The 23,811-nt window shown below is 46.3% G+C and overlaps 1 protein-coding gene across 1 annotated transcript; it reads left to right on the forward strand.

Moving 5' to 3' along the window:
- Nucleotides 1-7,612: 7,612 nt before the first annotated feature.
- Nucleotides 7,613-23,811, forward strand: GABRQ (gamma-aminobutyric acid type A receptor subunit theta). Its single transcript, XM_073887929.1, has 10 exons — nucleotides 7,613-7,624; nucleotides 7,846-8,011; nucleotides 10,083-10,171; nucleotides 14,912-14,979; nucleotides 16,942-17,162; nucleotides 18,812-18,894; nucleotides 19,376-19,513; nucleotides 20,041-20,193; nucleotides 21,425-21,675; nucleotides 22,278-23,811. Exons 2-10 carry the CDS (start codon nucleotides 7,863-7,865, stop codon nucleotides 23,259-23,261), a joined length of 2,136 nt encoding a protein of 711 aa, XP_073744030.1. The 5' UTR covers nucleotides 7,613-7,624; nucleotides 7,846-7,862; the 3' UTR covers nucleotides 23,262-23,811.

Consider the following 23,811-nt stretch of genomic DNA (forward strand, 5'->3'; position numbering starts at 1 on the left):
TCAGCTCTCTCTTCCACCTGAGGACTCAGGGTCTCCGTCCTCCAACTTTGACATCACCATTTCAACATCTGGCTTTTAGCATCACTAGGTCAAGGGAAGAGAGAGCTAATGGATCATACTCTGGCTCTTAAATATTTGTATTTTATTATCTAGAACTAGTCACACCACCCAACCAACTGAAAGGGGGCTGGGGAATGCAGGCAGCACCTGGAATATTTGGTAAGCACTACCAACTCTGTCTCGAGATCATGGAGAAAAGGGCTGTTTTTTGAGCAATTTGGGGAAGTGTAAGAGTTGCTGACAATTGAAATGTCTTATGAATTAGTGCTGTTACCACAAATGTGATTATATTGAGATTGTAAGACTATCTAAAAGAAAATCTCCTGCTCTGATAGAATGTAACCTGAAAGAGGAGCAGAAAGAACATGGTTAGGACACAAGTATGCAATAATTAGGAGTCAAAGTCGGGGAGGGGGTGGAAACAATGGAACTGTAAAGGAACTGAGGACTGGTGCAGGACTAGTGCAGGCCCTCTATCACCCAGGAGGGCTCTGGGAGTCACATTTAAGAGAGGAGCCCTTCTCAATAGGGGCACCTCATACAGCCATGCAGGCTGCACCCTGCACAACTCCAGGAGCTACACATTCACCATTTGTATAGGATCCCTGCTTTTCATCCCCTGGGAACAAGAGCAGAGTTGCCTGAGACCAACCATCAGCAGTCTCTTTGAGGGGCAAAGTAGCTTGTGGCAGCTAGAACTCTAGTGTAGAAGTGGAGGTCCACCCACTTGTGCATTAAAACTCCTTCCTTCAGAAGAATCTCTGCTCCCTGTGCTTATCCCACTGTTTCACTGAGCTTCTGAAGAAATTCTTATGTAAATGTCAGCCTGACTCACTTGGATTCAGGAAAACAATTAGATAAATAGTAAGGTTAGTCCACAATTAGACTAAGAGCTAAGGACCCCTGGTGGCTAGCAGTGGTAATTAGAGCAGTCCTTCCAGATGGGGATTATGAGAAACCCGGTGGGGTTGAGGAAGTGAGGTGAAGCCCCAGGGCTAGGAAGTTGGGATGGACAGGGATTCTCTTCTGCTATGTTGTTCCACTAACAAGTAGACATTATTACTACCCCATATTTCAGATGAGCAAACTGAAATTCAGAGGCAGTGGCACATGCTTAGGTAGCTGATGATGGAGTTTTAATCTAGATCTTCAGATTTATAGTCAAATGCCCTTTTAGCACACTATGCTACAACCAGTTCCCGAGGAAATAAACTTAGAGTTAGTGGAGCATTCTCCCTATTCCTTCCTTCCAAAGCTAAGATGCCATATATTAAAAAGCAGGCTTCTGCATACTTTGGCGGGGGGGGGGGGGGGAAGCTGTTAAGCACACAAATTGTGAATGCCCAGCAAAAGTGAATAAACCCTGAAAACTCAGAATCAAAGTTCCAGAAACTCCTCTCTTAATGACATTTGGTCAAAATTAGTGTTCACATATTGCATGCCACAAATGAAGGTAGGTTTACATCTTTGCTGTTGGATAACTTTCTGATTGACTTGGGTTAGAAAATAGAGAAAACTTTCCATTCCTCCAAATGTCCTTCAAATAGAAGAAATGCATGAAGGAGTTTGAGCCAAAACACTCGAAATTCCTCTTAGAAGCCATTATAGACAGATATTTTCAACTCAGGCAGTTGTCAGGGAATTTCAGAGGTACAAGAGACCACATAAACTCTGATGTTCTTATTTGGCCATCCCTGACAGGCAACCATTTAGTCAGTCTTTGTATGAAAAGCTCTGGTTACAAGTCAAGAGTTCACTCTCTCAGAATACACTCCATCGCATTTTTAGTTCTGTTTGTTAGAAATATAAAGTCCTGCAGGAATTTAACTGCAGTCCAGTATTAGATAGCCTAGTGAGTGAGTATACATGTTTATGCCTGAAGGGTATATTAAGATACCCTGAAAAGCACAAATTGTTTATTCTATAAACCTTTTCTTAAAGTGAAAATTTAGGAAAGAGTAAGCAAAAGGAAGCCTTTCTACAAAAATTCATTTTATTATGCTTAGTCTTAGAAAGACTTACAGAAGCACATTTTTCCAGCCTCAGAAATCAACTGCAGCTAGCATTTCAGACCCATAGAGAACATTTGCCTCTTTCATGGCCCATGAGATAAGGAAGACATAGGAAGATGGCCTTCCAAGCATGACAACTGGGAAGGGCTCCTATTAAGTCAGGTTGTTCTGAGTAATCCAATTTTAAAAAATACATTTTATTGATTGAGAAAGAAATGGATAGCACCTTTATTAAATTGTCTTTCATGGAATATTTGAGTAAAAAGCATTCTAAAAACCAGGGTCTAACCCCCATTCCCCCTGTCTCGGTGTCGCCTGCTTGTGCCCTTAATTAGAACTTCATTATCTCTGACTTTGATGATTATCATAGTTTACTTTGTCTCTGATTTTCTGCACTTTCATTATGATGTCTCTAGGAGTAGAATTATTCTTTATCCTATGTAGGATCCATTGGGCTTCTTAAACTTGTGGATTCAAAGTTTTAGTCATCATTTTCTTCCCCATTTCTCTCTTTTCTCCTTCTGAAACTTCAGTTAAATATATGTTAGTCTTCTCACTACATTCTTCTCACTATATTCACTATATTCTTTGTGTCTCTTATCCATCTTTTTCTTTTTTCCATATAATTGTTTTCTCAAACAGAAACATCTTTTGACCTATCTTCCAATTCAATAATTCTCTCTTCAATTGTTTCACCAGGGGTTACTACCTGTCCAAGGCCACTTTAATTTAAGTTCAGGGCTTGAGATTCCTGGGACCACCTAAGTGTTGGGTATCTAGGCTAAAAGTCCTTGCAAGGGCTGGTTACCTTTGGTTCACCATTATCTTGAAGGCTTATCAAATCTCCCACTTGTTTGGGCCTTGAAATTCAACTTTTGTCCCCTTTGCTCATGAGGTCACCAAAACCAGAGCTAAGTTTCATAACTCTCTTCTGATTAATTAAATGCCCTCACAGCAAAAATGGCTTCTAATGTTTGACTTACCTCTCTGGGTTCTTGTCTTCTTCTTCATTGTAGCCTCATAGCTTTATGAGGATTTTTTTTCAGCTTTACTGATATATTATTGACATATATGTAGATTTAAAGTGTACAACATGATGATTTGATACACATATATATTGTAAAAGTATTACCACAGTTAGATTAATTAACATCTCTATCCCCTCACATAATTACCTTTCTTTGTGTGGTGATATTTTTTAAGATCTTTCAAATATATAATACATTAGTATTAAATTATAGTCACCATGCTGTATATTAGATCCCCAGAACTTATTCATCTTATGGCTGGAAGTTTGTATCCTTTGGCCAAACTCTCCCCCATTTCCCCCAACCCCAGCCCCTGGCAACCACCATTCTGTCTCTATCTTTTTGAGTTCAGCTTTTTTAGATTCCACATGTGAGAACATACAATATTTGTTTTTCTCTGACTTATTTCACGTAGCATAATGCTTTCAAGGTCCACCCATGTTGTTGCAAATGACAAGATTTTCTTCTTTTTATGGTTGAATAATATTCAATTGTGTGTGTGTGTGTGTGTGTATCACCTCTTCTTTATGCATTCATCTATTGATGAACTCTTATGTTGTTCCTATGTCTTGGCTATTGTAAATGTTGCAATGAACATGAAAATACTGATATCTCTTTGAAATCCTGATTTTAATTTTCTTCAAATATATATCCAAAATCAGGATTACTGGATTATACGGTAGTTCTGCTTTTAATTTTTTGAGGAAACTCCATACTGTTTTCCACAGTGGCTGCCCCAATGTACACTCCCACCAGCAGGGCACAAGGGTTGTTTTTTCTCTACAGCCTCACCAATATTTGTTATCTCTTGTCTTTTTGATACTAGACGTCCTAACAGGTGTGAGGTGATACCTCATTGTAGTTTTGATTTGCATTTCCCTTTGATACTAGACATTCTAACAGGTGTGAGGTGATACCTCATTGTAGTTTTGATTTGCATTTCCCTGATAATGAATAATGTTGAGCACCTTTTCATGTACCTCTTGGCCATCTGTATCTCTTGGGAAAATATTTTAGTTCCTCTACCCATTTTCTAGTTGGATTGTTTATGGTTGTTTTTTGTTATTTATTTATTTATTGGGGGGGTGGGTTTGGGTTTTGTTTTGCTTTGTTTTGCTATTGAGCTGTATGAGTTCCTTATATATTTTGGATATTAACCCCTTATCAGATGTGTGGTTTGCAAATATTTTTCTCCCATTCTGTAGGTTGCCTTTTTATCTTGCTTGTTGTTTCTTTTGCTGTGAAGAACCTTTTTAGTTTGATCTAGTCCCACTTGTTGATTTTTGCTTTTGTTGCTTGTAATTTTGGTGTCATATCCAAAAAAATAGTTGCCAAGACCAATGCCAAAGAGCTTTTTCTCTGTGTTTTCTACTGGTAGTTTTACAGTTTCAGGTATTACATTTAAGTCTTTAATTCATTTCAAGTTTTCAGTGGTGTAAAATGGGGTACAATTTCATTTTTCTGCATGTGGTTATCCAGTTTTCCCAACACCATTTATTGAGGAAACTATCCCTTCCTATTAAGTCTTCTTGACTTTCTTGTCAAATATTAGTTGACTGTATACGCAAGAGCTTCTCTTTGGGCTCTCAATTTTGTTCCACTGGTCTATGTATCTATTTTTAATGCCAGTAACATTCTTTCAATTACTATAGCTTTGTACTAAAGTTTTAAAATCAGGAATTATGATGCCTCCAGCTTTGTTCTTTCTCAGGATTGCTTTAGCTATTTGGGGTCTCTTGTGGTTCTGAATGAATGTCAGGATTTTTCTATTTCTGTGAAAAATGCCATTGGAATTTTGATAAGATAAGCCTCATTATTTTTAGCTTTTTCCCCTATATTTCATCCAGTTTATTTACTTGTCTTCCTTGGGACTGTTAGTCCAAATTACCTAGACTGACATTACAAGAAGCAGAGATATACAATATCCGCCTAACTGCTTTCATTGCCCTCAATCTCTCTTCTTTCCAGTTCCTCCTTTACAAAGTAACTGTGATTATTCCAAGACACCACTCTGATTGAGTCGTTCCTTTGCACAAACCCTTCAAGAGCTTAATGTTGATTCTAAAATGAAAATCGAATTTCTTAGTTTGTACAATTAGGTCCAAATATCTCTTTCTTGCTTCATTTATTTACTGTACACTGAGTGGGTGGTCCTCTCTAGGGCAGGTTCTGCTTAATCTTTTGCATTTTACCTCTCTTACCCCTTTCTTACTTCAAATTTACCTACACTCCAGTCGAACTGGAACACTCACTGTCATGTGGCAGACCTGGGTCCAGAACACAGATGGTCTAACTAACTTCTCCCCGTCTCTCTTTCCCTCCCGCTCTGACCCTGCCCCCCCCATGTGTACTGGACGCTGGTGCTCTCTCTCTCTCTCTCAAATTAATTAATTAATTAATTAATTAAAATCGTAAAAAGAAATTCCAACCAAGCATTACCTCTAGGGAGAGCAGAAGTGGGAGGAAGACCCCCTGGGATGTAAGGTCTGGAAGTGAATTCATCACCATCATCAACTTTTTGTCAATCTTCATAGTCACAGGGGAACCTAGGAATAAAATTTCAAGCTTCAGGCTTGTTTTCCATGAAAAATGAGAGACGGATTGCCTGTGAAATTTGATTCCAGGGTGCTGGGAACATCCTGCATCTAAATAAATCTACTCCCACCTGCTGGCGATTGCCTGAACATCCAGCCAAAGTTGAATCACACCAAAAAACAAAACAACGTTCTGGAAGTAGGCAAACCTAGAAACAGGGATTATAGTTTGGGCCTCCACTGTTATGTGACCTCAGGCCAATCCCCTCTCCTTCTCTGGGCCTCAGTTTCCCTATATTACAATCCAGATGGTTGGACAAAATGACCTAGAATGGCCCTTCCATGTTTATCAAGCAAGGATTTTCTCTAGAAGGATGCCTGGGTGAGCAGGGATGATGGGGGCATAACTAACAGCGGTAGGAGTGGGTTCAATTGACCCACTTCTGTATGTGATAGTGACATATGGATCCCACCATCCTTTTTTATTTCTGCACCTATGTGGAAAGGAGAGCATTTGCTGCAATAGCAAGGGAAAGAGGGGGCAAGGTGTGAGGGTGTTCTGCTCTTAAAAGAAAACAGGGAAGTATGATACACATTTTTTAAAAGTTTGCTTCTAAAATGGTTAAGAAAGCTGCAGGAAACACTCAGCTAACCAGGCAACTGAAGCTTTGATGGGCACAAGTAGTTCCAACTCACTTCACCAAATCCTGAGGGAAAGTGGAAGAGGGCTGTATTTCTGTGTGAATGTTCTAGCTAACCAAGAGTGACTTTGAAATTCATTTTCATTGCAACCCTCCTTAAGAGGTTCAGTGTTAGTAAAAGTGACTCAGGTCTATTTGTTGATTTGCCCGTCTGGCCCAGGGGCTCAAGGGCCGTCTTTCTGAACTTGTTTTGTCATGTATCAAAGATGGGAAGGACAGAGGGGATTGAGTGGAGGAATTTCCTTATCCTCTGACATCCTTTTGTTTCATAGGACAGTATTCAGGGTAGGAGGAAGAATAAGAGCCCTCTAGTCAAAATGCCAGACTTTTCCACAAGATGGGGTCAGAATGCAAAAGCATTGCAGTGGACGGCTCTTCAAAGGCTAACCCCCTCGAACATCTGAAACGCTGGCCTTTGCTTTCTTTCCCCTTCCAGGTATGAGCCCTGGACCCTCACTTCAACTCTGCATGCCCTGGCTGTGTGACAGAGTCACATCTCAGAGTGATTCTGATTGGCGAATCCTTCCAGTTCCCTGAGCTTTGTCCTGGGCACCTAAACTTGGGGCCAAGAGCATTCCGAGAAATTAAAGTCTTTAAGAAACTCTTGAGTTATTGGAATCCAATTTCCAGCCTGATGGAGGGGCCATCCTGCATGGCTAGAGCTCTGTCATAAAACCCACTGGTGATCCCCCACCACTCCACCCGGAGGCAAGACACGCGGGATTACTGGTGCGTCAAGGGTTTAGGAATGAGCAGCAGTCAGTTATGTTCTATCTCCAAATGTGTCCAGCTCTTTCAGAATGCAGATTCGGTCTGGGTATTCAAGTCACCTCACTCCTGTCACCGCAAAAAACAAAAACCAAACAGCAACAACAAAAATCCCGAACAAACTCTTGGGCACACGCTATTCCAAGAGAAAAGCACATTTCGCATTTTTGCAGAGAGGAAGAGGAGGACCCACTGGGCGCCCAAAGGCGCGGATCTGTGCCCCTCCCCCAGCAGCCGGATTCCCACCCCCACCCCCGTCCCCGCCCCCCCTCGGCCCCGCCCCTGCCAGTGTCTGAAGCTGGCCGGGGTAGGACTGCAGAGGCCTGAAGGGGCGGGGGGCCGCGCGGAGCGCAGGCTGCGGGCGGAGGCAGCAGCGCGCGCCTTTTTGTGCGGCTCCTGGCCCCTGCTGGATTGGTTCGGTCAGCGTTGCCGTCGGAGTGGGCGGAGCCAGCCGGGCCCAGGGCTTGGAGTCCAGTCGCAGCCAGAAGCGGTCGCAGACGGAGCGCACTTCGCAGCTGCAGGTGCACCTTGGGGCCGCTGCGGGGGGCAGAGCTGCTGGGGGGCTGCTCCTCCTGGACTCTGGGCTCTGGGCTCCAGCTCGACCCCCGCGTTCCCTGCTTCCCATACCCTCGCTAGTGTCTCATTAGAGACTCCTAGCGACCCCCCAGCTCCCTCTCGCCCCACACTGCTTCCATCCCATCCCTTTCCCCAGCTGCAAACTGCCGTCTCTCGCGCCTTCTAGCCCGGAGCTGTGTGGCCATGGGTATCAGAGGGATGCTGCGAGCCGCCGTGCTCCTGCTACTCATCAGGACCTGGCTCGCAGAGGGCAACGACCCCAGTCCTACCCCAAAATTCCACTTCGAGCTCTCCCCTACCGTGCCCGAAGTCATCTTGAACCTCTTCAACTGGTAAGCGGGTACCGCCAGCCTGGGCATGGCGGCGACAGGGACCCGCGGGCGGCCTCTTGGACGGAGCGGGCTGGGGTAACTTGAACCCGGTTCGCCGAGCCCTGGCACTTGGGTCCTGCCTGCCGGCCCCTGGAGGGGGAAGGGGTGGGGGTGGGGGTGGCCGATTGAAAGAGAGCTCTGTGCTTCAGCCCACCTGTTACAGCGGCGCCTCATAGAGCCCCGCGTGTGCCCAAACTGCAGCCCTGAGGGTGGGGGGAGGACGGTGCCCTCACCCCAGGGTCTGCCATCTACCGCCCGGGACCAAGGCCCTGGGCAGGTTTTCCCAGTCATATCCATTGGCACCTGTGGGATTGGGGTGGTGGCAGTACAGGTGATGGACAACTCACAAAACAGAGTATAGAGACACCTGTTTGAGTCCGGATTTTAGTCTGTTCCCTGAAGCGCGTGCGTATGTTTGTGTGTGTGGAGCGGTGAGAGACCTTTTCCAATGCCGCAGATAGAAATTATTGACTCAGCCTCATCGGAGCCCAGACAGTGCAATCAGTGGCTGCATAACCGTACAGCTGTGTGGCCTTAGATGGGTGTGCTTTTGTACTTACTCCTGTGAAAACACTTGAAGATTCAACGGTTTTTTTCTGTGTTTGATTTCAAGTTTGGGTCTGCAAATATCTGAAGAGCTGTTAAACAAACAGACTTTACATGTAGCCCATACAAAAATGTGTATTTGCAGGAGCCACGGATCCTGAGCGCTGTCGTATGGGTAATGTGTGGTACTAAACAGGCGGGAATGCATTGTTTTAATTCGGGAATAATACCTGTGTACACTTTGGAATGATGCAAAGTGAAATTTTGTCATTAAAGATGATTAGAAATAATTTTTAAATGACAAGCCAGAAATGAGCGTGTATTCAGAAAAAAGTGGGGGGGGGTATAGTCTGGCAAGGTTCCAGCAGACAGCCCTGCAATGTCCTCCACCCAACATACCAGACTGCGCTAGTGAACTCTCTCTCTCTCTCTCTCTCTCTCTGTCTCTCACACACACACACACACACACACACTCATACACGCACGCTGATTTGCAGGGACTGATGTTCGTTCCCTGGTCAATGCATCAAAGATCCTAAGAGTCATAGTGAAGCCCAGGGCCTGTTCTCATTCACAAACCCCTTTTGGGGAAAAGAGCCCCACTGAATGTCTGGGTGAATTGGATGAGCTTCAGAGACTTCTAGAAAGGCCAGCTCTCTGCAGGGCTGAGCTGGGTCCACTTACATGGGCTCACCCAAAACACGTCTAGGCTGGAAGCATATGCTTAGCCAAAGAGATGTCTGTTCCCAGAATACATGTCTTTTTGAGGACAGCCCTTGGGCCCCCAAAATCTAAAATGGTTTGATTGGGTGAGGGTCTTTAATCTCTGCTACATGAGCAAGGCTCTCTCTGCGTCATGTGCCATATGTCAAATCTTAAAAAGCAGAGTTGTATAAACACAAGATTTACATAGACGTGAGAACAAAATGCCCAGTCCTAGCCGAAGTAGGGGAAATGTGACTGAGCTAGAGAATGCGAACTGGCTGGCTCAGCTCAGGGGGACACTGGGGGTGGAAGATGAGCTTTCCTGAGGCAATCAGATGCCCCTGGAAGGACCCCCACCAACCTGGAAAGCTGCATCCAGGCTGATGGCAAGATGGAGCTTCTTAAGGGGTTGAAGTAACGCATTCATTTCAGGGCTTGAACCTGCCCACTCCCTCCCCTCTCCACTTCCCCTACAGTCTTCCCTCCTCATGCCCCCCTCCTCCCCAATCCTGCCTGGTAACAAGTATCCAGTCTTTGTGCCCCATTCTCTAGATAAAAGCGGAAGGGGGGAGGGGAAAAAGAGTCTGCGTCACTGCTGCGCTTCTGGCTGACTCACTGTAGGGAGGGAGGGGAGCAGGGAGAGATGGGTACATGTATGACCGTACATGTCTGCATGTGTGCAGGAGCAAAGAAGGCCCTGGCATGTTGATACCTGGGGTGTTCTTTGTTGTTTGTTCCCTGAGAACCAATGTGGCATTTACTGATGACTTCTCTGTTTCAGCAAAAATTGTGCAAATGAAGCTGTGGTTCACAAGATTTTGGACAGGGTGCTGTCGAGATATGATGTCCGTCTGAGGCCAAATTTTGGAGGTAAGACCCGTCCAGATACTAGAAGCCTTTGTGTTAGGTGGGAACAGAGCTGAGACTGATGCAGCGAGACAGCCCCACTCGGGACGCTGACCAGCGGCACTCCCTACCTTCCCACGGCTGTGGAAAAGCTGCGTCAGAGCACTTCCAGGCCCCCAACCCCCAGGCCTTTTGCTCTGCCCAGGCAATTTCCCACTTCTTCGCCTTCTTATGCAACGGGTCTTTCTGCTCCCTCCCTTACAACAGCCTGAAGTGCGCTCCCTGGTGTGGCTGGAGAAGCAGTAACCACAGACAAAACTGCTGGGTTTCACAGGCTCTCCAGTTTTCCACTACATCTATGGGAGGGGCACACATCCTTCTACTTGATCACACATTCTTTGCGCCTTGGACACTTGCAAAGTGATTAGCTAGTTCAGCTAGTTCAAAACTAAGGGCATGGTCTTCTCCGTCTAGTTTACCTTTCCCACCGGGGTCCCAGGCACTTCCACCTCTGCCACCCCTTCCCAAAGCCTTCAGCTCCCACCAAGTTCAGTTCATTCAACACACTACAGTCAGTGTGATCTTTATAAATCCAGCCTGATCACCTCAGGAACTTTTGATGGCATTATTTAAGTGCCAAGTATAATCCAAACTCCTTAGCCTCGCACTCAGACCTCAAGCACAGAGATGAGAAATGACAAGGAAACTGAAACAGGAAGCCCATGGATCAGTTTCTCCTTTAATTCCTGCCTGTCTCCGCCCTCAAAAGGGTGACTGGGCTCAATCACACAGCTTTAAGGGACAAGCAATCTGCCACCCAGGAAACCTAGACCAAGGACAGACAAAAGGAAGGGGGTACGAGATAGAAGTTAGTCACATTTCAGCTCAAAGGAAACAGAGAAAGAGCTAAAAATCAGAGTGGCAAAGTTGGAAAAAGCACTCCACTTCCTGCAGGTGGTAGAATTAGACACCTACTCTAGAGAGTTAATGAATGCTAATGGTTCACATTTGCACCTATGAATCGAGGTCTTCCGAATACACAGTGCCTCCACGCTAAAGGGCACACAGCCAGTGAGGCCTACAGTGTAGCAGACCAGTGTGGGGCTCTGTGATTTGTCTGGAGAGCCACCTGGAAAACCAAAGCCCCAAGCTTTGGAAGTGGGACACTTAACTGGTGTCGCCTTTGCTGTATTGCTCCCTCTGAGTGTGGGGACAGAAGGTACAGTCCTGGATCCAAGGTGGGTGTGCGCTGGGCCTTAGAAAGCTGGAGTGGAGAGGGCAGAAGGAAGGCTCTCTCAGTGTGGGGATTCAGATGCTAGGGCACAGGCAGCACCTTGATGTGTGACACTGGGTTTGGAACTGCTGCACCAAGCTCCTTTCCTCATTTTCACGTTTCTCAACAAAGGCTGACCAACAGCCATGTTCAAGTACACCAAGCACACCCTTTCCACTGTTTCAGGTTGCCATCTCCACAGACATCCAGGGCCAGGGGGAGGGAGCAGGGGCAAGGACCAGCCTCTGGGGATTATCAGGTGTGACTGGTCCACAGTAGCTCCAAGGCACCTCACCACCTTCTTTTGAGCTAACTTGGATTTATTTACACCCAACGCCTAAACTCCTAAGTGACACTAAGCTTTATGGGCGTGTAGACCTGGGGCATGTGAGAAAAGATGGGGTCCCTGGTGAAGGTGGCAGAGCAAGGACAGTGCAGGACCTTCTAGCATTTAGAGAGAAGGAGGCACTATTGCTCTGTCCGGGACTGTTATATGGGCTGGGGTGGGGGGGTGCCAATCAATGGGACACGGGGTCAGGGGTTTCAGGGTTGGGGTTAGCCAGGACTCCCTTTAATGCCTCCCACTAGACACAAAATCAAATTCCCCTCTGTCTGAAGTGAAATAGAGATTCAAGGACACACACACACACACACACACACATACACACACACACACACACACACCCCACATACAGAGGCCTCACCTGACTGTTGTCAGGTTTGGTGGGTCAGTAATGAGGCTGTGGGAGCCTTATTACTTCCTTGAGAGGAGGAGGAGGAAGGGCCAGCTGCTTCTTTCTGGGCAAGAGAAGTGGGATTCCACAGTGTTGCCAAAGGCAGGTCCCTGAGGACTTCACCTAGTTCAGCCCCTGGCCTGACATAGGTAGAGAGTGAAGGAATGAGGGGGACATCGCCATCATTCGTTCATTTATCTGTTCTTCCTCTGGGACTCTGGTGGCTGCTAGGGACGGCAAGGACTTAGGGTAGCAAAATTTCCAAGAGGGAAATTTTCTTTCTGCCTTCCTGAGCCCATCAGGAGGGATAACAACAGGATGTGAGGCTGAGGCCATCATCCCAGAGATAGAATTTAGACACCTTATCTGGAAATTTCTTGTTCCCCTCCATGGGATACCTTGGCTAGACTCTCATAAGGTGTCCCCACTAGATGGGTAAATTAGAAAACAGTCCCAGGTCTCCTTCCTCCAGGCTACATCCCCAGGCCAGGCCTCGTAGCTTGGTGAGGGAAGTGTGGACTGCATTTCAGTTCCCACATACCCCTTCCACTGAGGGCCCTTGAACAGGACTATGTCCTGGCCCTTTAGGGTTCAGGTCCCCCAGGAGTCCACTGTAAGGGATGGGGTTGCCTGAGTAGCACAAAGTGGTCCAAGATGAGAAGTCTGATCCAAGAGTGCAGTGGGGGCGGGGAGGGCTGCATGGCCCCTCTAGGGCTTGTTGCCTGCTTAACATACTTTTCACCCTCTAAAGGCATGTAAGGAGCCTGAAAGGCTATAATAAAGAACTACATTTCTAGAAACCCCTGTCACTATGTATATTGCTGGAGTCTGGGCCCATTCACTTCTCAGCTGCCATTCGTATGCTGATGCCCAATTCCATGTCACTGCCTGAAACATTGGGGTAGGAATGATGCTTTTCCCTCTTGGCAGCTCAGCTTCTGGGCTATCAGCCTGCAGTGAAGCCAGCAGGCTAAATTGCAAGTGTCATGCATTTATGTCATGCATGTTCCCATAGCAGCAGTTTGGCGTAATACATATAGAATAATGGCTTAGCTGTGGGGCTAGGTAAAGACAGCTCTCAGCCAATAGGAGACAACAAAAAGTGTTTTGCCACAGCACTTTAGAGTTTACTACATATTTTCAAATCCATTATCGCATTTGAGTGGGCAGTGCTAACACCTAGGACGGAAAAAGAAAGCCAGGAGACAGAAAGACACTCAGACACACATTCAGTCACACTCACATCTTAACATACACAAACACCCTCACACATGCACTCACAGGAACAAACTCACAAATTCATTCACTCATAAATTCAGTATACACACTTACCTACACTCACATGCACCTGCTCACGTATTTATACATGCTCACACATCTGTGTACATATGAACATGTGTGCACATGCACATACACACATGAACATGTTCTCACAAACACACTCAAAAATTTATTCATACACAGGGGTGCCTGGGTGGCTCAGATAGCTAAGTGTCTGACTTCCACTCAGGTCATGATCTTTGGGTCCTGGGATCAAACTTCCTGCTCGGCAGGGAACCTGCTTGTCCGTCTCCCTCTCCCTCTGCCCCTACCCACCCCTCATGCTCTCTCTCTCTCTCAAATAAATAAATGAACTCTTTTAAAAAATGTATTCATACACACAGACATATTCACATGCTTATGCTCCCACATTCACTTATACTCGCACTGCCAAATTCCCTTCTATACATACAAAGATGCACACACGCATGCTTGAATAGTCACACACATGGACATACATATTAACATGTTCACACATTCATTCATACAGATAAATAACTCATATTAACCCACATGCAAAAAATGCTTACACACATATACTGATATGCACATGCTTATACATGCACATTAACATGATTGCATGCAAACAGGCTAATGCACTCACTCACATAGGAGCTTGCTCACACACGTGAACATACTCACACAAACATATCCACCTATTTACCAGCTTACACAAACATGCCCATATATGAACAGGCTCACACATGAACACACATCCACATCCACATGCACACACTCACATTAACATGCTCACACATTCACTCATACCTGCACAGTGACACATTAGCACACATGAATATGCTCATGGACTCGCTTGTACATCAGCATGGTCACACATTCAATTACACACAAACACTCGTGTACACTCATATTTAATCACACACAAACATGCTCACACATCCACTCAAGCACATAAAGGTGCTTATATACACTCAGACACCCACATATATAAGTGTGATGAGTGTGAGTATGTAAACATGATCACTAATCACATTTATAACTTGCATACAAATAAGGTCACACACACAAACATAGTCACACAACGAACGTGCTCACTCACACTGACTGTAAGTCACACACTCAAAATTTCACTTACATTCCCAAACATTCAGTCACACAAACACTTTCATTTACACATCCCCTCCCACATGCACTTAACATGCTCACACACAGACTTACACATGAATATGCTCATACACACGGACACACAGACACATCCATCCAGTACACAAACATACATAACGCTCATGTAAAAGCATCTTTAACATACAAACATGAACATGCATTTACTCACACGTGGACCTGCTTACAAATACATTCACAGGTAAACAGGCTCACATAGACAACCCACATATTTACTCCCACACCCAGGCAGTGTGGCTCCTGAGGCCATGCTTCATCATACCCTGCATGTAATAGTGTCTTCCTGTGTTGTAGGTGCCCCTGTGCCTGTGGGAGTATCTATCTATGTCTCCAGTATTGAACAGATCTCAGAAATGACTATGGTAAGTGTGCCAGCTTCAGCCATGGGCCTGGGAACGGGGAACATGGGGCAAGGAGCAGGGTCATAAGCCAACTCCAATTGTTCTGACTTGCAACAGAGCCCACATAAATGAACATGGTAGGTTTTGGAAACTACAGCCACCTGGAACAAAAAATAAATAAATCCAAATGAGTTATAAACCTAAAGGTTAAAGGCTTATGAAGTTTTTAAAGGAGAATATAGATTACTGTGTTTGTGGTAGGACTTCTTTAAAAAGTCATAGAAAACAGAAGCCATAAAAAGAAATACTGGCAATTTCACCTATATTAAAATTCTATCTAGAGAGGCGCCTGGGTGGCTCAGTTGGTTAAGCGACTGCCTTCGGCCCAGGTCATGATCCTGGAGTCCCGGGATCGAGCCCCACATCGGGCTCCCTGCTCACCAGGGAGTCTGCTTCTCCCTCTGACCCTCCCCCCTCTCGTGTTCTCTCTCTCATTCTCTCTCTCTCTCTCTCTCTCTCTCTCTCTCTCTCAAATAAATAAATAAAATCTTTAAAAAAAAATTCTATCTAGAGGCACCTGGGTGACTCAATCAGTTAAGCATCTGCCTTCAGCTCGGGTCATGATCTCGGGGTTATGGGATCGAGTCCCATCTCAGGCTCCCTGCTCAGTGGGGAGTCTGCTTCTCCCTCTCCCTCTGCCCCTCCCCACACCTGGTGCTCTCTGTCTCAAATAAATAAATAAAATCTTTTAAAAAATTCTATCTAGCCAAAACTTCTAGAACTTCTGTTTTGCCAGACAAATAAAACCAGTATAAAAGGATAAGTCAGAGTGGACTAAGATATATGCAACAGAAAGAACTGCTATTGAAAATATACACAATTCCCGTGAATTGATAAGAATATTTATTTATTTATTTATTTATTTATTTATTTATTTATTGGAGAGAGAAAGAGCACAAGCAGGGGGAGCAGCAGGCAGAGGGAGAAGCAGGCTCCCCACTGAACAGGGAGCGCGATGTGGGACTCAATCCCAGGACCCCGGGATCATGACCTGAGCCGAAGGCAGACACTTAACCAAACTGAGCCACCCAGGCGCCCCAATAAGAATATTTTTAAAACAATAGAAAAATGTTTAGAAAATTTGAACAGGAACGTCACTTTTGTGAAGAAAATCAAGTAGCAGATGGACATGTGTAAATATGTTTGACTTTATTATTAATCAGTGAAATGCAAAATAAGACCAGAGCAAGAATCCATTCCATACCCACCAGACTGGCAAAAGTCAAAAGTCAGACCATACCAGTGTTGGCCAGGCAGGAGCGTTGAGAACTCTCATCTGCCCTTGGTGAGGGGGTAAAGTGGAACTTTCATGTCATTATTTTTCTTTCATGTTGATTTTGGTGCATATTGTGTGTTCACATAGTAGTATATACATAGTATATTCACGTGAGAGAATATTCTCTCCAGTGCAAGTGAGCAAATTTTAATTACAGACATCAACATGAAGGAATCTCACAAATAGGATTTTGAGTGAAAGAAACAAATTAGGAATACATACAGTATAATTCCATTTGGAAGAAAAATTTAAAAATAGGTCCAAGTAAGCAATATGTTTCCTAGAAATACAGACATAGAAAAATAAAACTCTAACAAAAAGCAACAGAGCTATTATCATTAAAATCTAAGATAATGGATACTGCTGGGAGGTAGATGTGGGGAATATGTTCTGGAAGAAATACATTGATACTTGAAAGTTATTGGTAATATTTCATTTCTTAACCTGGATTTTAATTACATGAAGCTCAGTTTATTCTTAACATTTAACATTCTTACATGTTCCAATATTCATCTATATTTGGGATGTATTTTTTACACCTGCACGCGCGTGCACGCGCGCACACACACACACACACACACACACACTTTGAGGATGGAGAGCTGGACAACCCCACTTATGACTGGGAGTTACCTTTCTCTCCTCAGGACTATACGATCACGATGTTTTTTCATCAAACCTGGAAAGATCCACGTTTAGCATACCATGAGACCAACCTGAACTTGACCCTGGACTATCGGATGCTGGAGAAGTTATGGGTCCCTGACTGCTACTTTCTAAATAGCAAGGATGCTTTTGTGCATGATGTGACTGTGGAAAATCGCGTGTTTCAGCTTCACCCAGATGGAACAGTGCGGTATGGCATCCGGTGAGCTTCCCCAGGGGCTTGAGGACCATCCTGGCAGGCTTCCTTCTTCCCCCTGAGTATCCCACGAATGCACTATAAGGGATGCACGAAGGACCCTGTTGCTGTCTGGCACTGCCCCCTCACCCATCCTATCCGGTAGTCAAAGGGAAACCCTCAGAGGTTTCCACGGCCACCCTCGGCTGTCCTGCCCCCACACCTTGCCCCTCCCTCAATCCCTAACTTAAATGCCCTCTTTGTCAAGACACCCTCCTTGATTTTCTCAGTTCGAAGAGCTCTCCCTCCACCTTAGCATTGTATACATTCTGTTATTTATCTTTACTTCTTTTCTCTCCCATGATGTGAGGGAGGGAGACAAATGAATGCTGAGGGAGGGGGCCCAATCTCTGTCGTTGGTCATATCTGCATCATGCAGGGGGCCCAGGGCGTGCAATATATGTCTGTTGTCTATGGCTCCGTACACATGGGATACACACATGCTGGAAATCCTCCCTGGTTTATTTATAGTCACTGAGGCTCTCCTCACAGCATCATCTCTTACAAACTATCTCTTAAGACAAGCATAAGAGATAAGCGTAGCTCAGAAAATTTCTCCAAGAGGTGGTTGCACCAGGGTTCAGCCCCTGTCTCTGAGTCTCTCTTTCTCTGGGGTGTGCTCCTGCTCTATCCCTTTGTTTCTCTCTTCTTTCTCCGTGGTCCAAGGTGCTAGAGTGAAAAAAAAACAACAAAGCTTGCAGGGAACAAGGTCACCGGTCATACTTGTTTCATTTAAAGGGGGCCTCAGCTAGGGTGCCTGGGTGGCTCAGTCAGTAAAGGGGGCCTCAGCTGATAAATGCTGCGTGGAGGATTCATGGAAGGGACACACACACACACACACACACACACACACACACACACACACCCTACCCAGTGTACAAAATGGAAATCACTTCAAGGGTTGAAAGGGACAAGGCCTAGTCTCCCTTCTATGTGGTGGTCACTTCCACTTCTGCAGCTCCTCCGAGATCCTTCCTCAGATTCCTCTCACAGACCCACCATGTGGCAACTTGAAGCCCCTGCCCAACACTCCACACCCCACCTTAGGTATGTTAATACCTCCTACACATTTATACCTACTGCTGTCGTTTTGCTCAGCCCCAGTACACAGAGATGAGAGCGCTGTGGGAGCAGGCCCCACAGCCAAAGGTGGGCCTGGGCTACAGCTCACATCCATACCTGCATACCACATACGGGCACTCCACATTGGATTGGGCACCTCAGCCGCTTCAGTGTAGCACCACTTCCTATCGACAGCCTCGCTCCTTCTTCAGCAAGAAGGTCCACTTTCTGTCCCTCCATCCAGTTTCCTCAAGGGCCCTTCCCATCCTGCTGCCCTGAGGTTTCCTGTCAGACCTCTTGGTTTCTCTGTCACATACACATTCTCTCTTTCCTCCTACACAACTGTGACCCAGCTTTCCTCTAGGAGGAAGGAAAGGAAGAGGAAAAAGAGGGAAAGAAAAACTGGAGGGAGGAAAGGAAGACCCAGTTCGAGTGTAGGCAGTTCGGGAAAGTGTTAGGTGGGTCAGTATGTGGAGTACCTCTCAGTTTTCTTAGGAACGGTTGCTTGCCTGGACTTGACTCACTTTTCCCTTCCTTTTGCTTTTCCTCTGCAGACTTACCACCACAGCAGCTTGTTCCCTGGATCTGCAAAAATTCCCTCTGGACAAGCAGACCTGCAAGCTGGAAGTGGAGAGCTGTACGTATATCTCCCAAGGCCCCTTCTTTCCTACCTGGGGTCACGGTCATCCAGAAACCAAAGGCAGAGTAGACAGTGACAGGGAGGGCATCGTTCCCCTACTCCCTCCCTCCCCATTCTCTCTCTGTTCAGTAGATGAACAGACAGACAGAAGTATATACAAAACGTCTGGGAGAAGGTGGCCTTTCACGTGGTGAATAGTCAGTCCTCCGGGGAAATTGTACCTTGCTATTGGGAAATTATGTGCAAGCTAGTGGGTAGGAGCACATCTCTTTGCTCTGTTTTCTTTCCTGGCTAAGAAACTCCAAAGTGAGAATTCCCTTTCCAAGTGCCCCTCTCCTCTGTGCTCAGACTCAGAAAACCTCAAAGGTGCCCCAAGAGTGCAGGTTCCGACCATCCTTTGGTTTCCACAGCCTGCTCTGGTGTGAAATCTGCCTATGTCAGCTTTCTCAGACTGACTCTGTTTCTTTCCCTCTCCCAGATGGCTACACGGTTGAAGACATTGTATTATACTGGGAAGGCAATGGGAATGCCATCCAGGGGACTGAGAAGCTGCACATTCCTCAGTTCAGCTTCCTGGGAAAGACAATGACTAGCAAAGAGGTGTTTTTCTACACAGGTGGGTCTGATCTTCTCTCCCATTTCGTCTTTCTTTTGTACCCTTGTACATTCCTGGACACCTGTCTGCCTTTGACCTCTACACTCTCTGTTGCCTCCTCTCCTATTTCCTTCTGGCTCTAGACACTTTCCAAAACCCCCTTCAAATGAGGAAACGGGTGTGGAAGCACTTGGCCAAGTTTGACCCTCTACAGGTGTAAAATGTTCATGCTCTTCCTGATAAAAACAGGCCCCCTCTCGTGAGCCAGCCTCCCCCGCCTGCCCCCCGTTTGTCACTTTGAAGTATTTACTATATCTCCCATTTCACATCTCCAGTTGACATGAAACAAGTAAGGAAGGAAGGAAGAGAGAACAGACTTGCCATGCCATATGGGCCTACTGATATGCCATTGTCACGGCAGGCAAATAGGGTCAGATTGGCAGACTGCCCAGGCTGGAATATTGGGGGCTTCCCCTCCTCCATCCTGTACTTCACCCTGAAAATCCCCTCAGCCCTGCGACCCTAATAGCAGGATGTCTCCTTGCCAGGTTCCTATGTGCGCCTGATACTGAGGTTCCTGGTCCAGAGGGAAGTCACCAGCTACCTTGTGCAGATCTATTGGCCTACTGTTCTCACCACTGTTGTCTCTTGGATATCGTTTTGGATGAACTATGAATCTTCTGCAGCCAGGGTGACAGTTGGTAGGTCCTGTCCTCATCCCAGGGAGGAACTTGGATCATCTTGCTGAGAAAAAAAAGTCGAGAGTAAGAGAGGAATACTTGGGGTGGTATGTGACTGCACGGGCAAGGAAGCAATATGGTGCCTGCCCAGCAGGCACTTATCCAGGGGCTTAGCCAATGCCCAGCAGAGAGACTGATACTGCAGACAAGTGTGAAAAAAACATCAGGGCTGGGATCTTGGTGTGTTGGACCCCAAGTATCAGAATGCATTATTTGCTGGATACATGAACGAACACTGATCAGAAATGCAATACAACAAACGTTGATTAAGCAACATATCAAAATGCCCATCAAAGTGGCAGTAGAGGACTTCCAGAGAAGCTGCCCTCAGTGAGTATCTGGGACAGATACTGTGAGGTGCCAAAGACGGAAGTGGCCCAGATCTTGTTGGCTAAAACTGCACCAAAACAGTCTTGCTCAAGCTGCATTTTCAAGACTTGTAGGAGGCAGAGGCATAAGACTTGTCATTCACCAAAACAGGAAATTGCTATTAAAAGGCACAGGGGCCCTAAAAGGGGACTAAGTCAAAGGGTGCCTAGGGGCAGGAGCTGTGGGGAAATAGAGTCACAGAGAGACAGGAGGAGTGACTTGAAAAGACCTTGAAGTTCCAGTTTAAGCAGTTAGAACTTCATGTCCAAGCAATGGGGAGAACCAGAGGGTTTTGAGCAGTACCAGGGAGGGGCCTAGAGAATCAGCTCCCAAGTTTATCTGGTCCCAGTGGGCCCCACATCCAGGTCTGGTTTTTCCCTCACCGTCTTTGGGGCAGACTCCTCAGCCTCTTTCTTGAGGAGCACATGTCAGACTAAACCTTCAGTATTTGTGTAGTATTTTAAAGGCTCACAAACCTTCCTGAGGGACATGATCTAGAAGAAAGCCTATGTGCTGGAAGGCAAAAGAGGCTGGAGGTATAAGTCCCACTGTGAAACCATGGCTAGAGATTTTGGACTTGATCCTAAGAGCAATGAGAAAGTCATGGAACCATCAAAGCATGGGCTGGGTGTAGAGCTGGGGAGGAAGAGCAAAGAGAGCACTTGAGCGAAGTCCCCAGGCCTAGAGAACTGAAGGCCTTTTGCTGAGGGCCCTCCCCACTCCAGAGATGATGGTTGCTCCCTTCCTGCGGGATGTGGGCCTGATGGCTTGCCAAGAACTTCAGCCACCTGAGGAGGCTAACCCTGTGCCTTGTTCTTTATAGGTCTGACTTCAATGCTTATCCTGAATGCCATCAACTCACATCTGCGGGATAAACTCCCCCAAGTTGCCTGTATTAAGGCCATCGACATCTATATGGTCGTATGCTTCTTCTTCGTGTTCCTGTCCTTGCTGGAGTATGTCTACATCAACTATCTTTTCTACAGCCGAGGAGGATCCCGGCGCAACCAAAGGCGACGCAGGAGAGCCCCAAGAGTCATGGCCCGCTACCGCTACCGGGAAGTGATGCTGCAGGTTTGGCTTTTTGATTAACAATCAGCTTTCCCTGATTAGGGATTGGGCACCTTCTTAAGCCTAAGCTTAGCCCTTGACCCTTTCACATTTCTTAGTTCCTTTAATCCTCGCACAACACACGCACACACACACGCACATCAGATAGCAAAGAAACAGAACAATTTATCCTCACTCCTTTATAGGCCAAATCATTGCCGCAAGGTCACAAGGCAGTGAGTGGCAGAACTAGATTTTCCCAGACCTTTTGACTTCAAATCCTGTCCACTTGGCATATTTTCAAGGGCCGGTGAAGGAACCAGAGAGAAAAGGAGCACAGGGAGGCTGAAAGGAAGAGAAAGACACCAGAGGGGTTAGCCTACCCCTCCTTCCTTTGCTCTTTCAGTTCCCAAAGCCATGCTGAGGCTTCTGTTGCCGGCAGTCCATTAATGTCCAGCAGTGCCCCCTTCCTTCCCAGGAAGCCCAGCCACATCTGCCTGAGGAGGCCTGGCCTCCATGCACCCCCATAGCACTCCAGAGAGAGCAGCTGCCCCAGGGAGACACAGGCTTGGCAGCCACCGTGGATTTCCCTTACGTGCTAACAGCCTCTTGTTCCTGTTCCTCAGCCCCTTGCACACCGGAGATCCCAGGAAGAGATGATTCTGTCAGTGGAAGAGATCAACAGTCACACTGCAAGTGCCGATGAGGAAAGCCCCCTCCCTCTTCCTCCCTCCCCACCACCAGTGCTTATTCATGTAGGATATGAACCTCCTGACTTCAGAAATCTATCTGCTATCTCCCTGAAGGATGACCAGGTTAGCATAGAAGATGAAAGTGACTCTCTTTCCTCCAGACCAGTGCAGGCCTGCCTGGCAAGCCTAGAAAGCCTCAGCTCTTTGATCTCCATCCCAGAGCAGGCCCCACTGGCTACCTCAGAAAGCCTCAGCTCACTATCTTCTCTCTCAGAGCAGGCCTGGCTGGCCTCTAGAGAAAGCCTGAGTGATCTCCCCTCCACCTCAGAGCAGGCCCTGCCCAGCTATGGCATTCGCTTTAATGGTTCTGAGATTGATGACAGTGTTATTCCTACTGAAATCCGCAACCGTGCTGACGCCCATGGCCATGCTGATACCCGTGACCCGGAAGACCCTGAAGAGAACTCGAGCTCAGATGAGAGCCATGGCCATGGCCCTAGTGGGAGGCATCTGCTTGTCTATAGTCACAGGTGTGTGCAGGAAGCAAGCTGCAGCCTTGATGAGATCCGTAGCAACCTTAATGAGATTCGTAGCAACCTTGATGAGATCCGTAGCTTGCCTGATGACATCAGAGTTGAGAGCGGCTACCTTGACCTTGAGAAGCAACTCAGGTGTGATCTTAACAGTACCTGGAGCCTTAATGTTGACGATTTTGTGGGCTTTGACCAAGGCAAGGACAGTAACTCAGAGTCTGATGACAGTTGCCCCCCGAGTCCTGGGTGCTCCTTCAGTGAAGGATTCTCCTCCAAGCTCTTTGACCCTGACTATGTCCCTAAGGTTGACAGGTGGTCCCGGACCCTCTTTCCCCTTGCCTTTGTGGTGTTCAACATTGTCTACTGGGCATATCATATCAATTAGTCCCAGAGTGCCCCTTTCATGGTTCCTCTTGATTCCGTTTTGCCTCCTTTTCTTGGTTCATTTTATTTTGTGGTTATTTGGGCAGTTGAATTAGTTCTGCCTTTGTCTTTATAAACATGAGGTGGGAAGTAGTTGAAAAGGATGTGTTCTAGCTGGAAGGAAAGGGATTGAGGAGGACTTGGAGGTAAATAGCACATTGATTTTCCTTTTTTGCTAGAAGACTATCACCTTTTCAAAGACTTCTAATATCTATGAAGCACAGAAAAGCCCCTGGAAATGTTTGGAGGACAAAACCAGGTTGGGAGACAGAGGAAGGATCCAAGCCCTGCGCATAAACATTTATGAGGGTTTTTCTGCCGCCCACCATGTGTTGAATTTTCTTTCTCATTACTTTTTTTATTGTTTTTCCCTCCTAAGAATTTAGTCCTTGCTCACCCCCTGATTAAGGTTTTACAGGAGAAAGTCAAGCTGGGCTGAGCAGGGGTACACAGGGGAAGCACTAGCCATGGCTTGAAAGTGCAAGGGGCTGGCTCTAGGGAACTTGGGGAAA

This window comes from Callorhinus ursinus, unplaced genomic scaffold (assembly GCF_003265705.2).
Source record: "Callorhinus ursinus isolate GAN/ISIS: 27379988/994484 unplaced genomic scaffold, GSC_fseal_2.0 scaffold84, whole genome shotgun sequence".
NCBI lineage: Eukaryota > Metazoa > Chordata > Mammalia > Carnivora > Otariidae > Callorhinus > Callorhinus ursinus.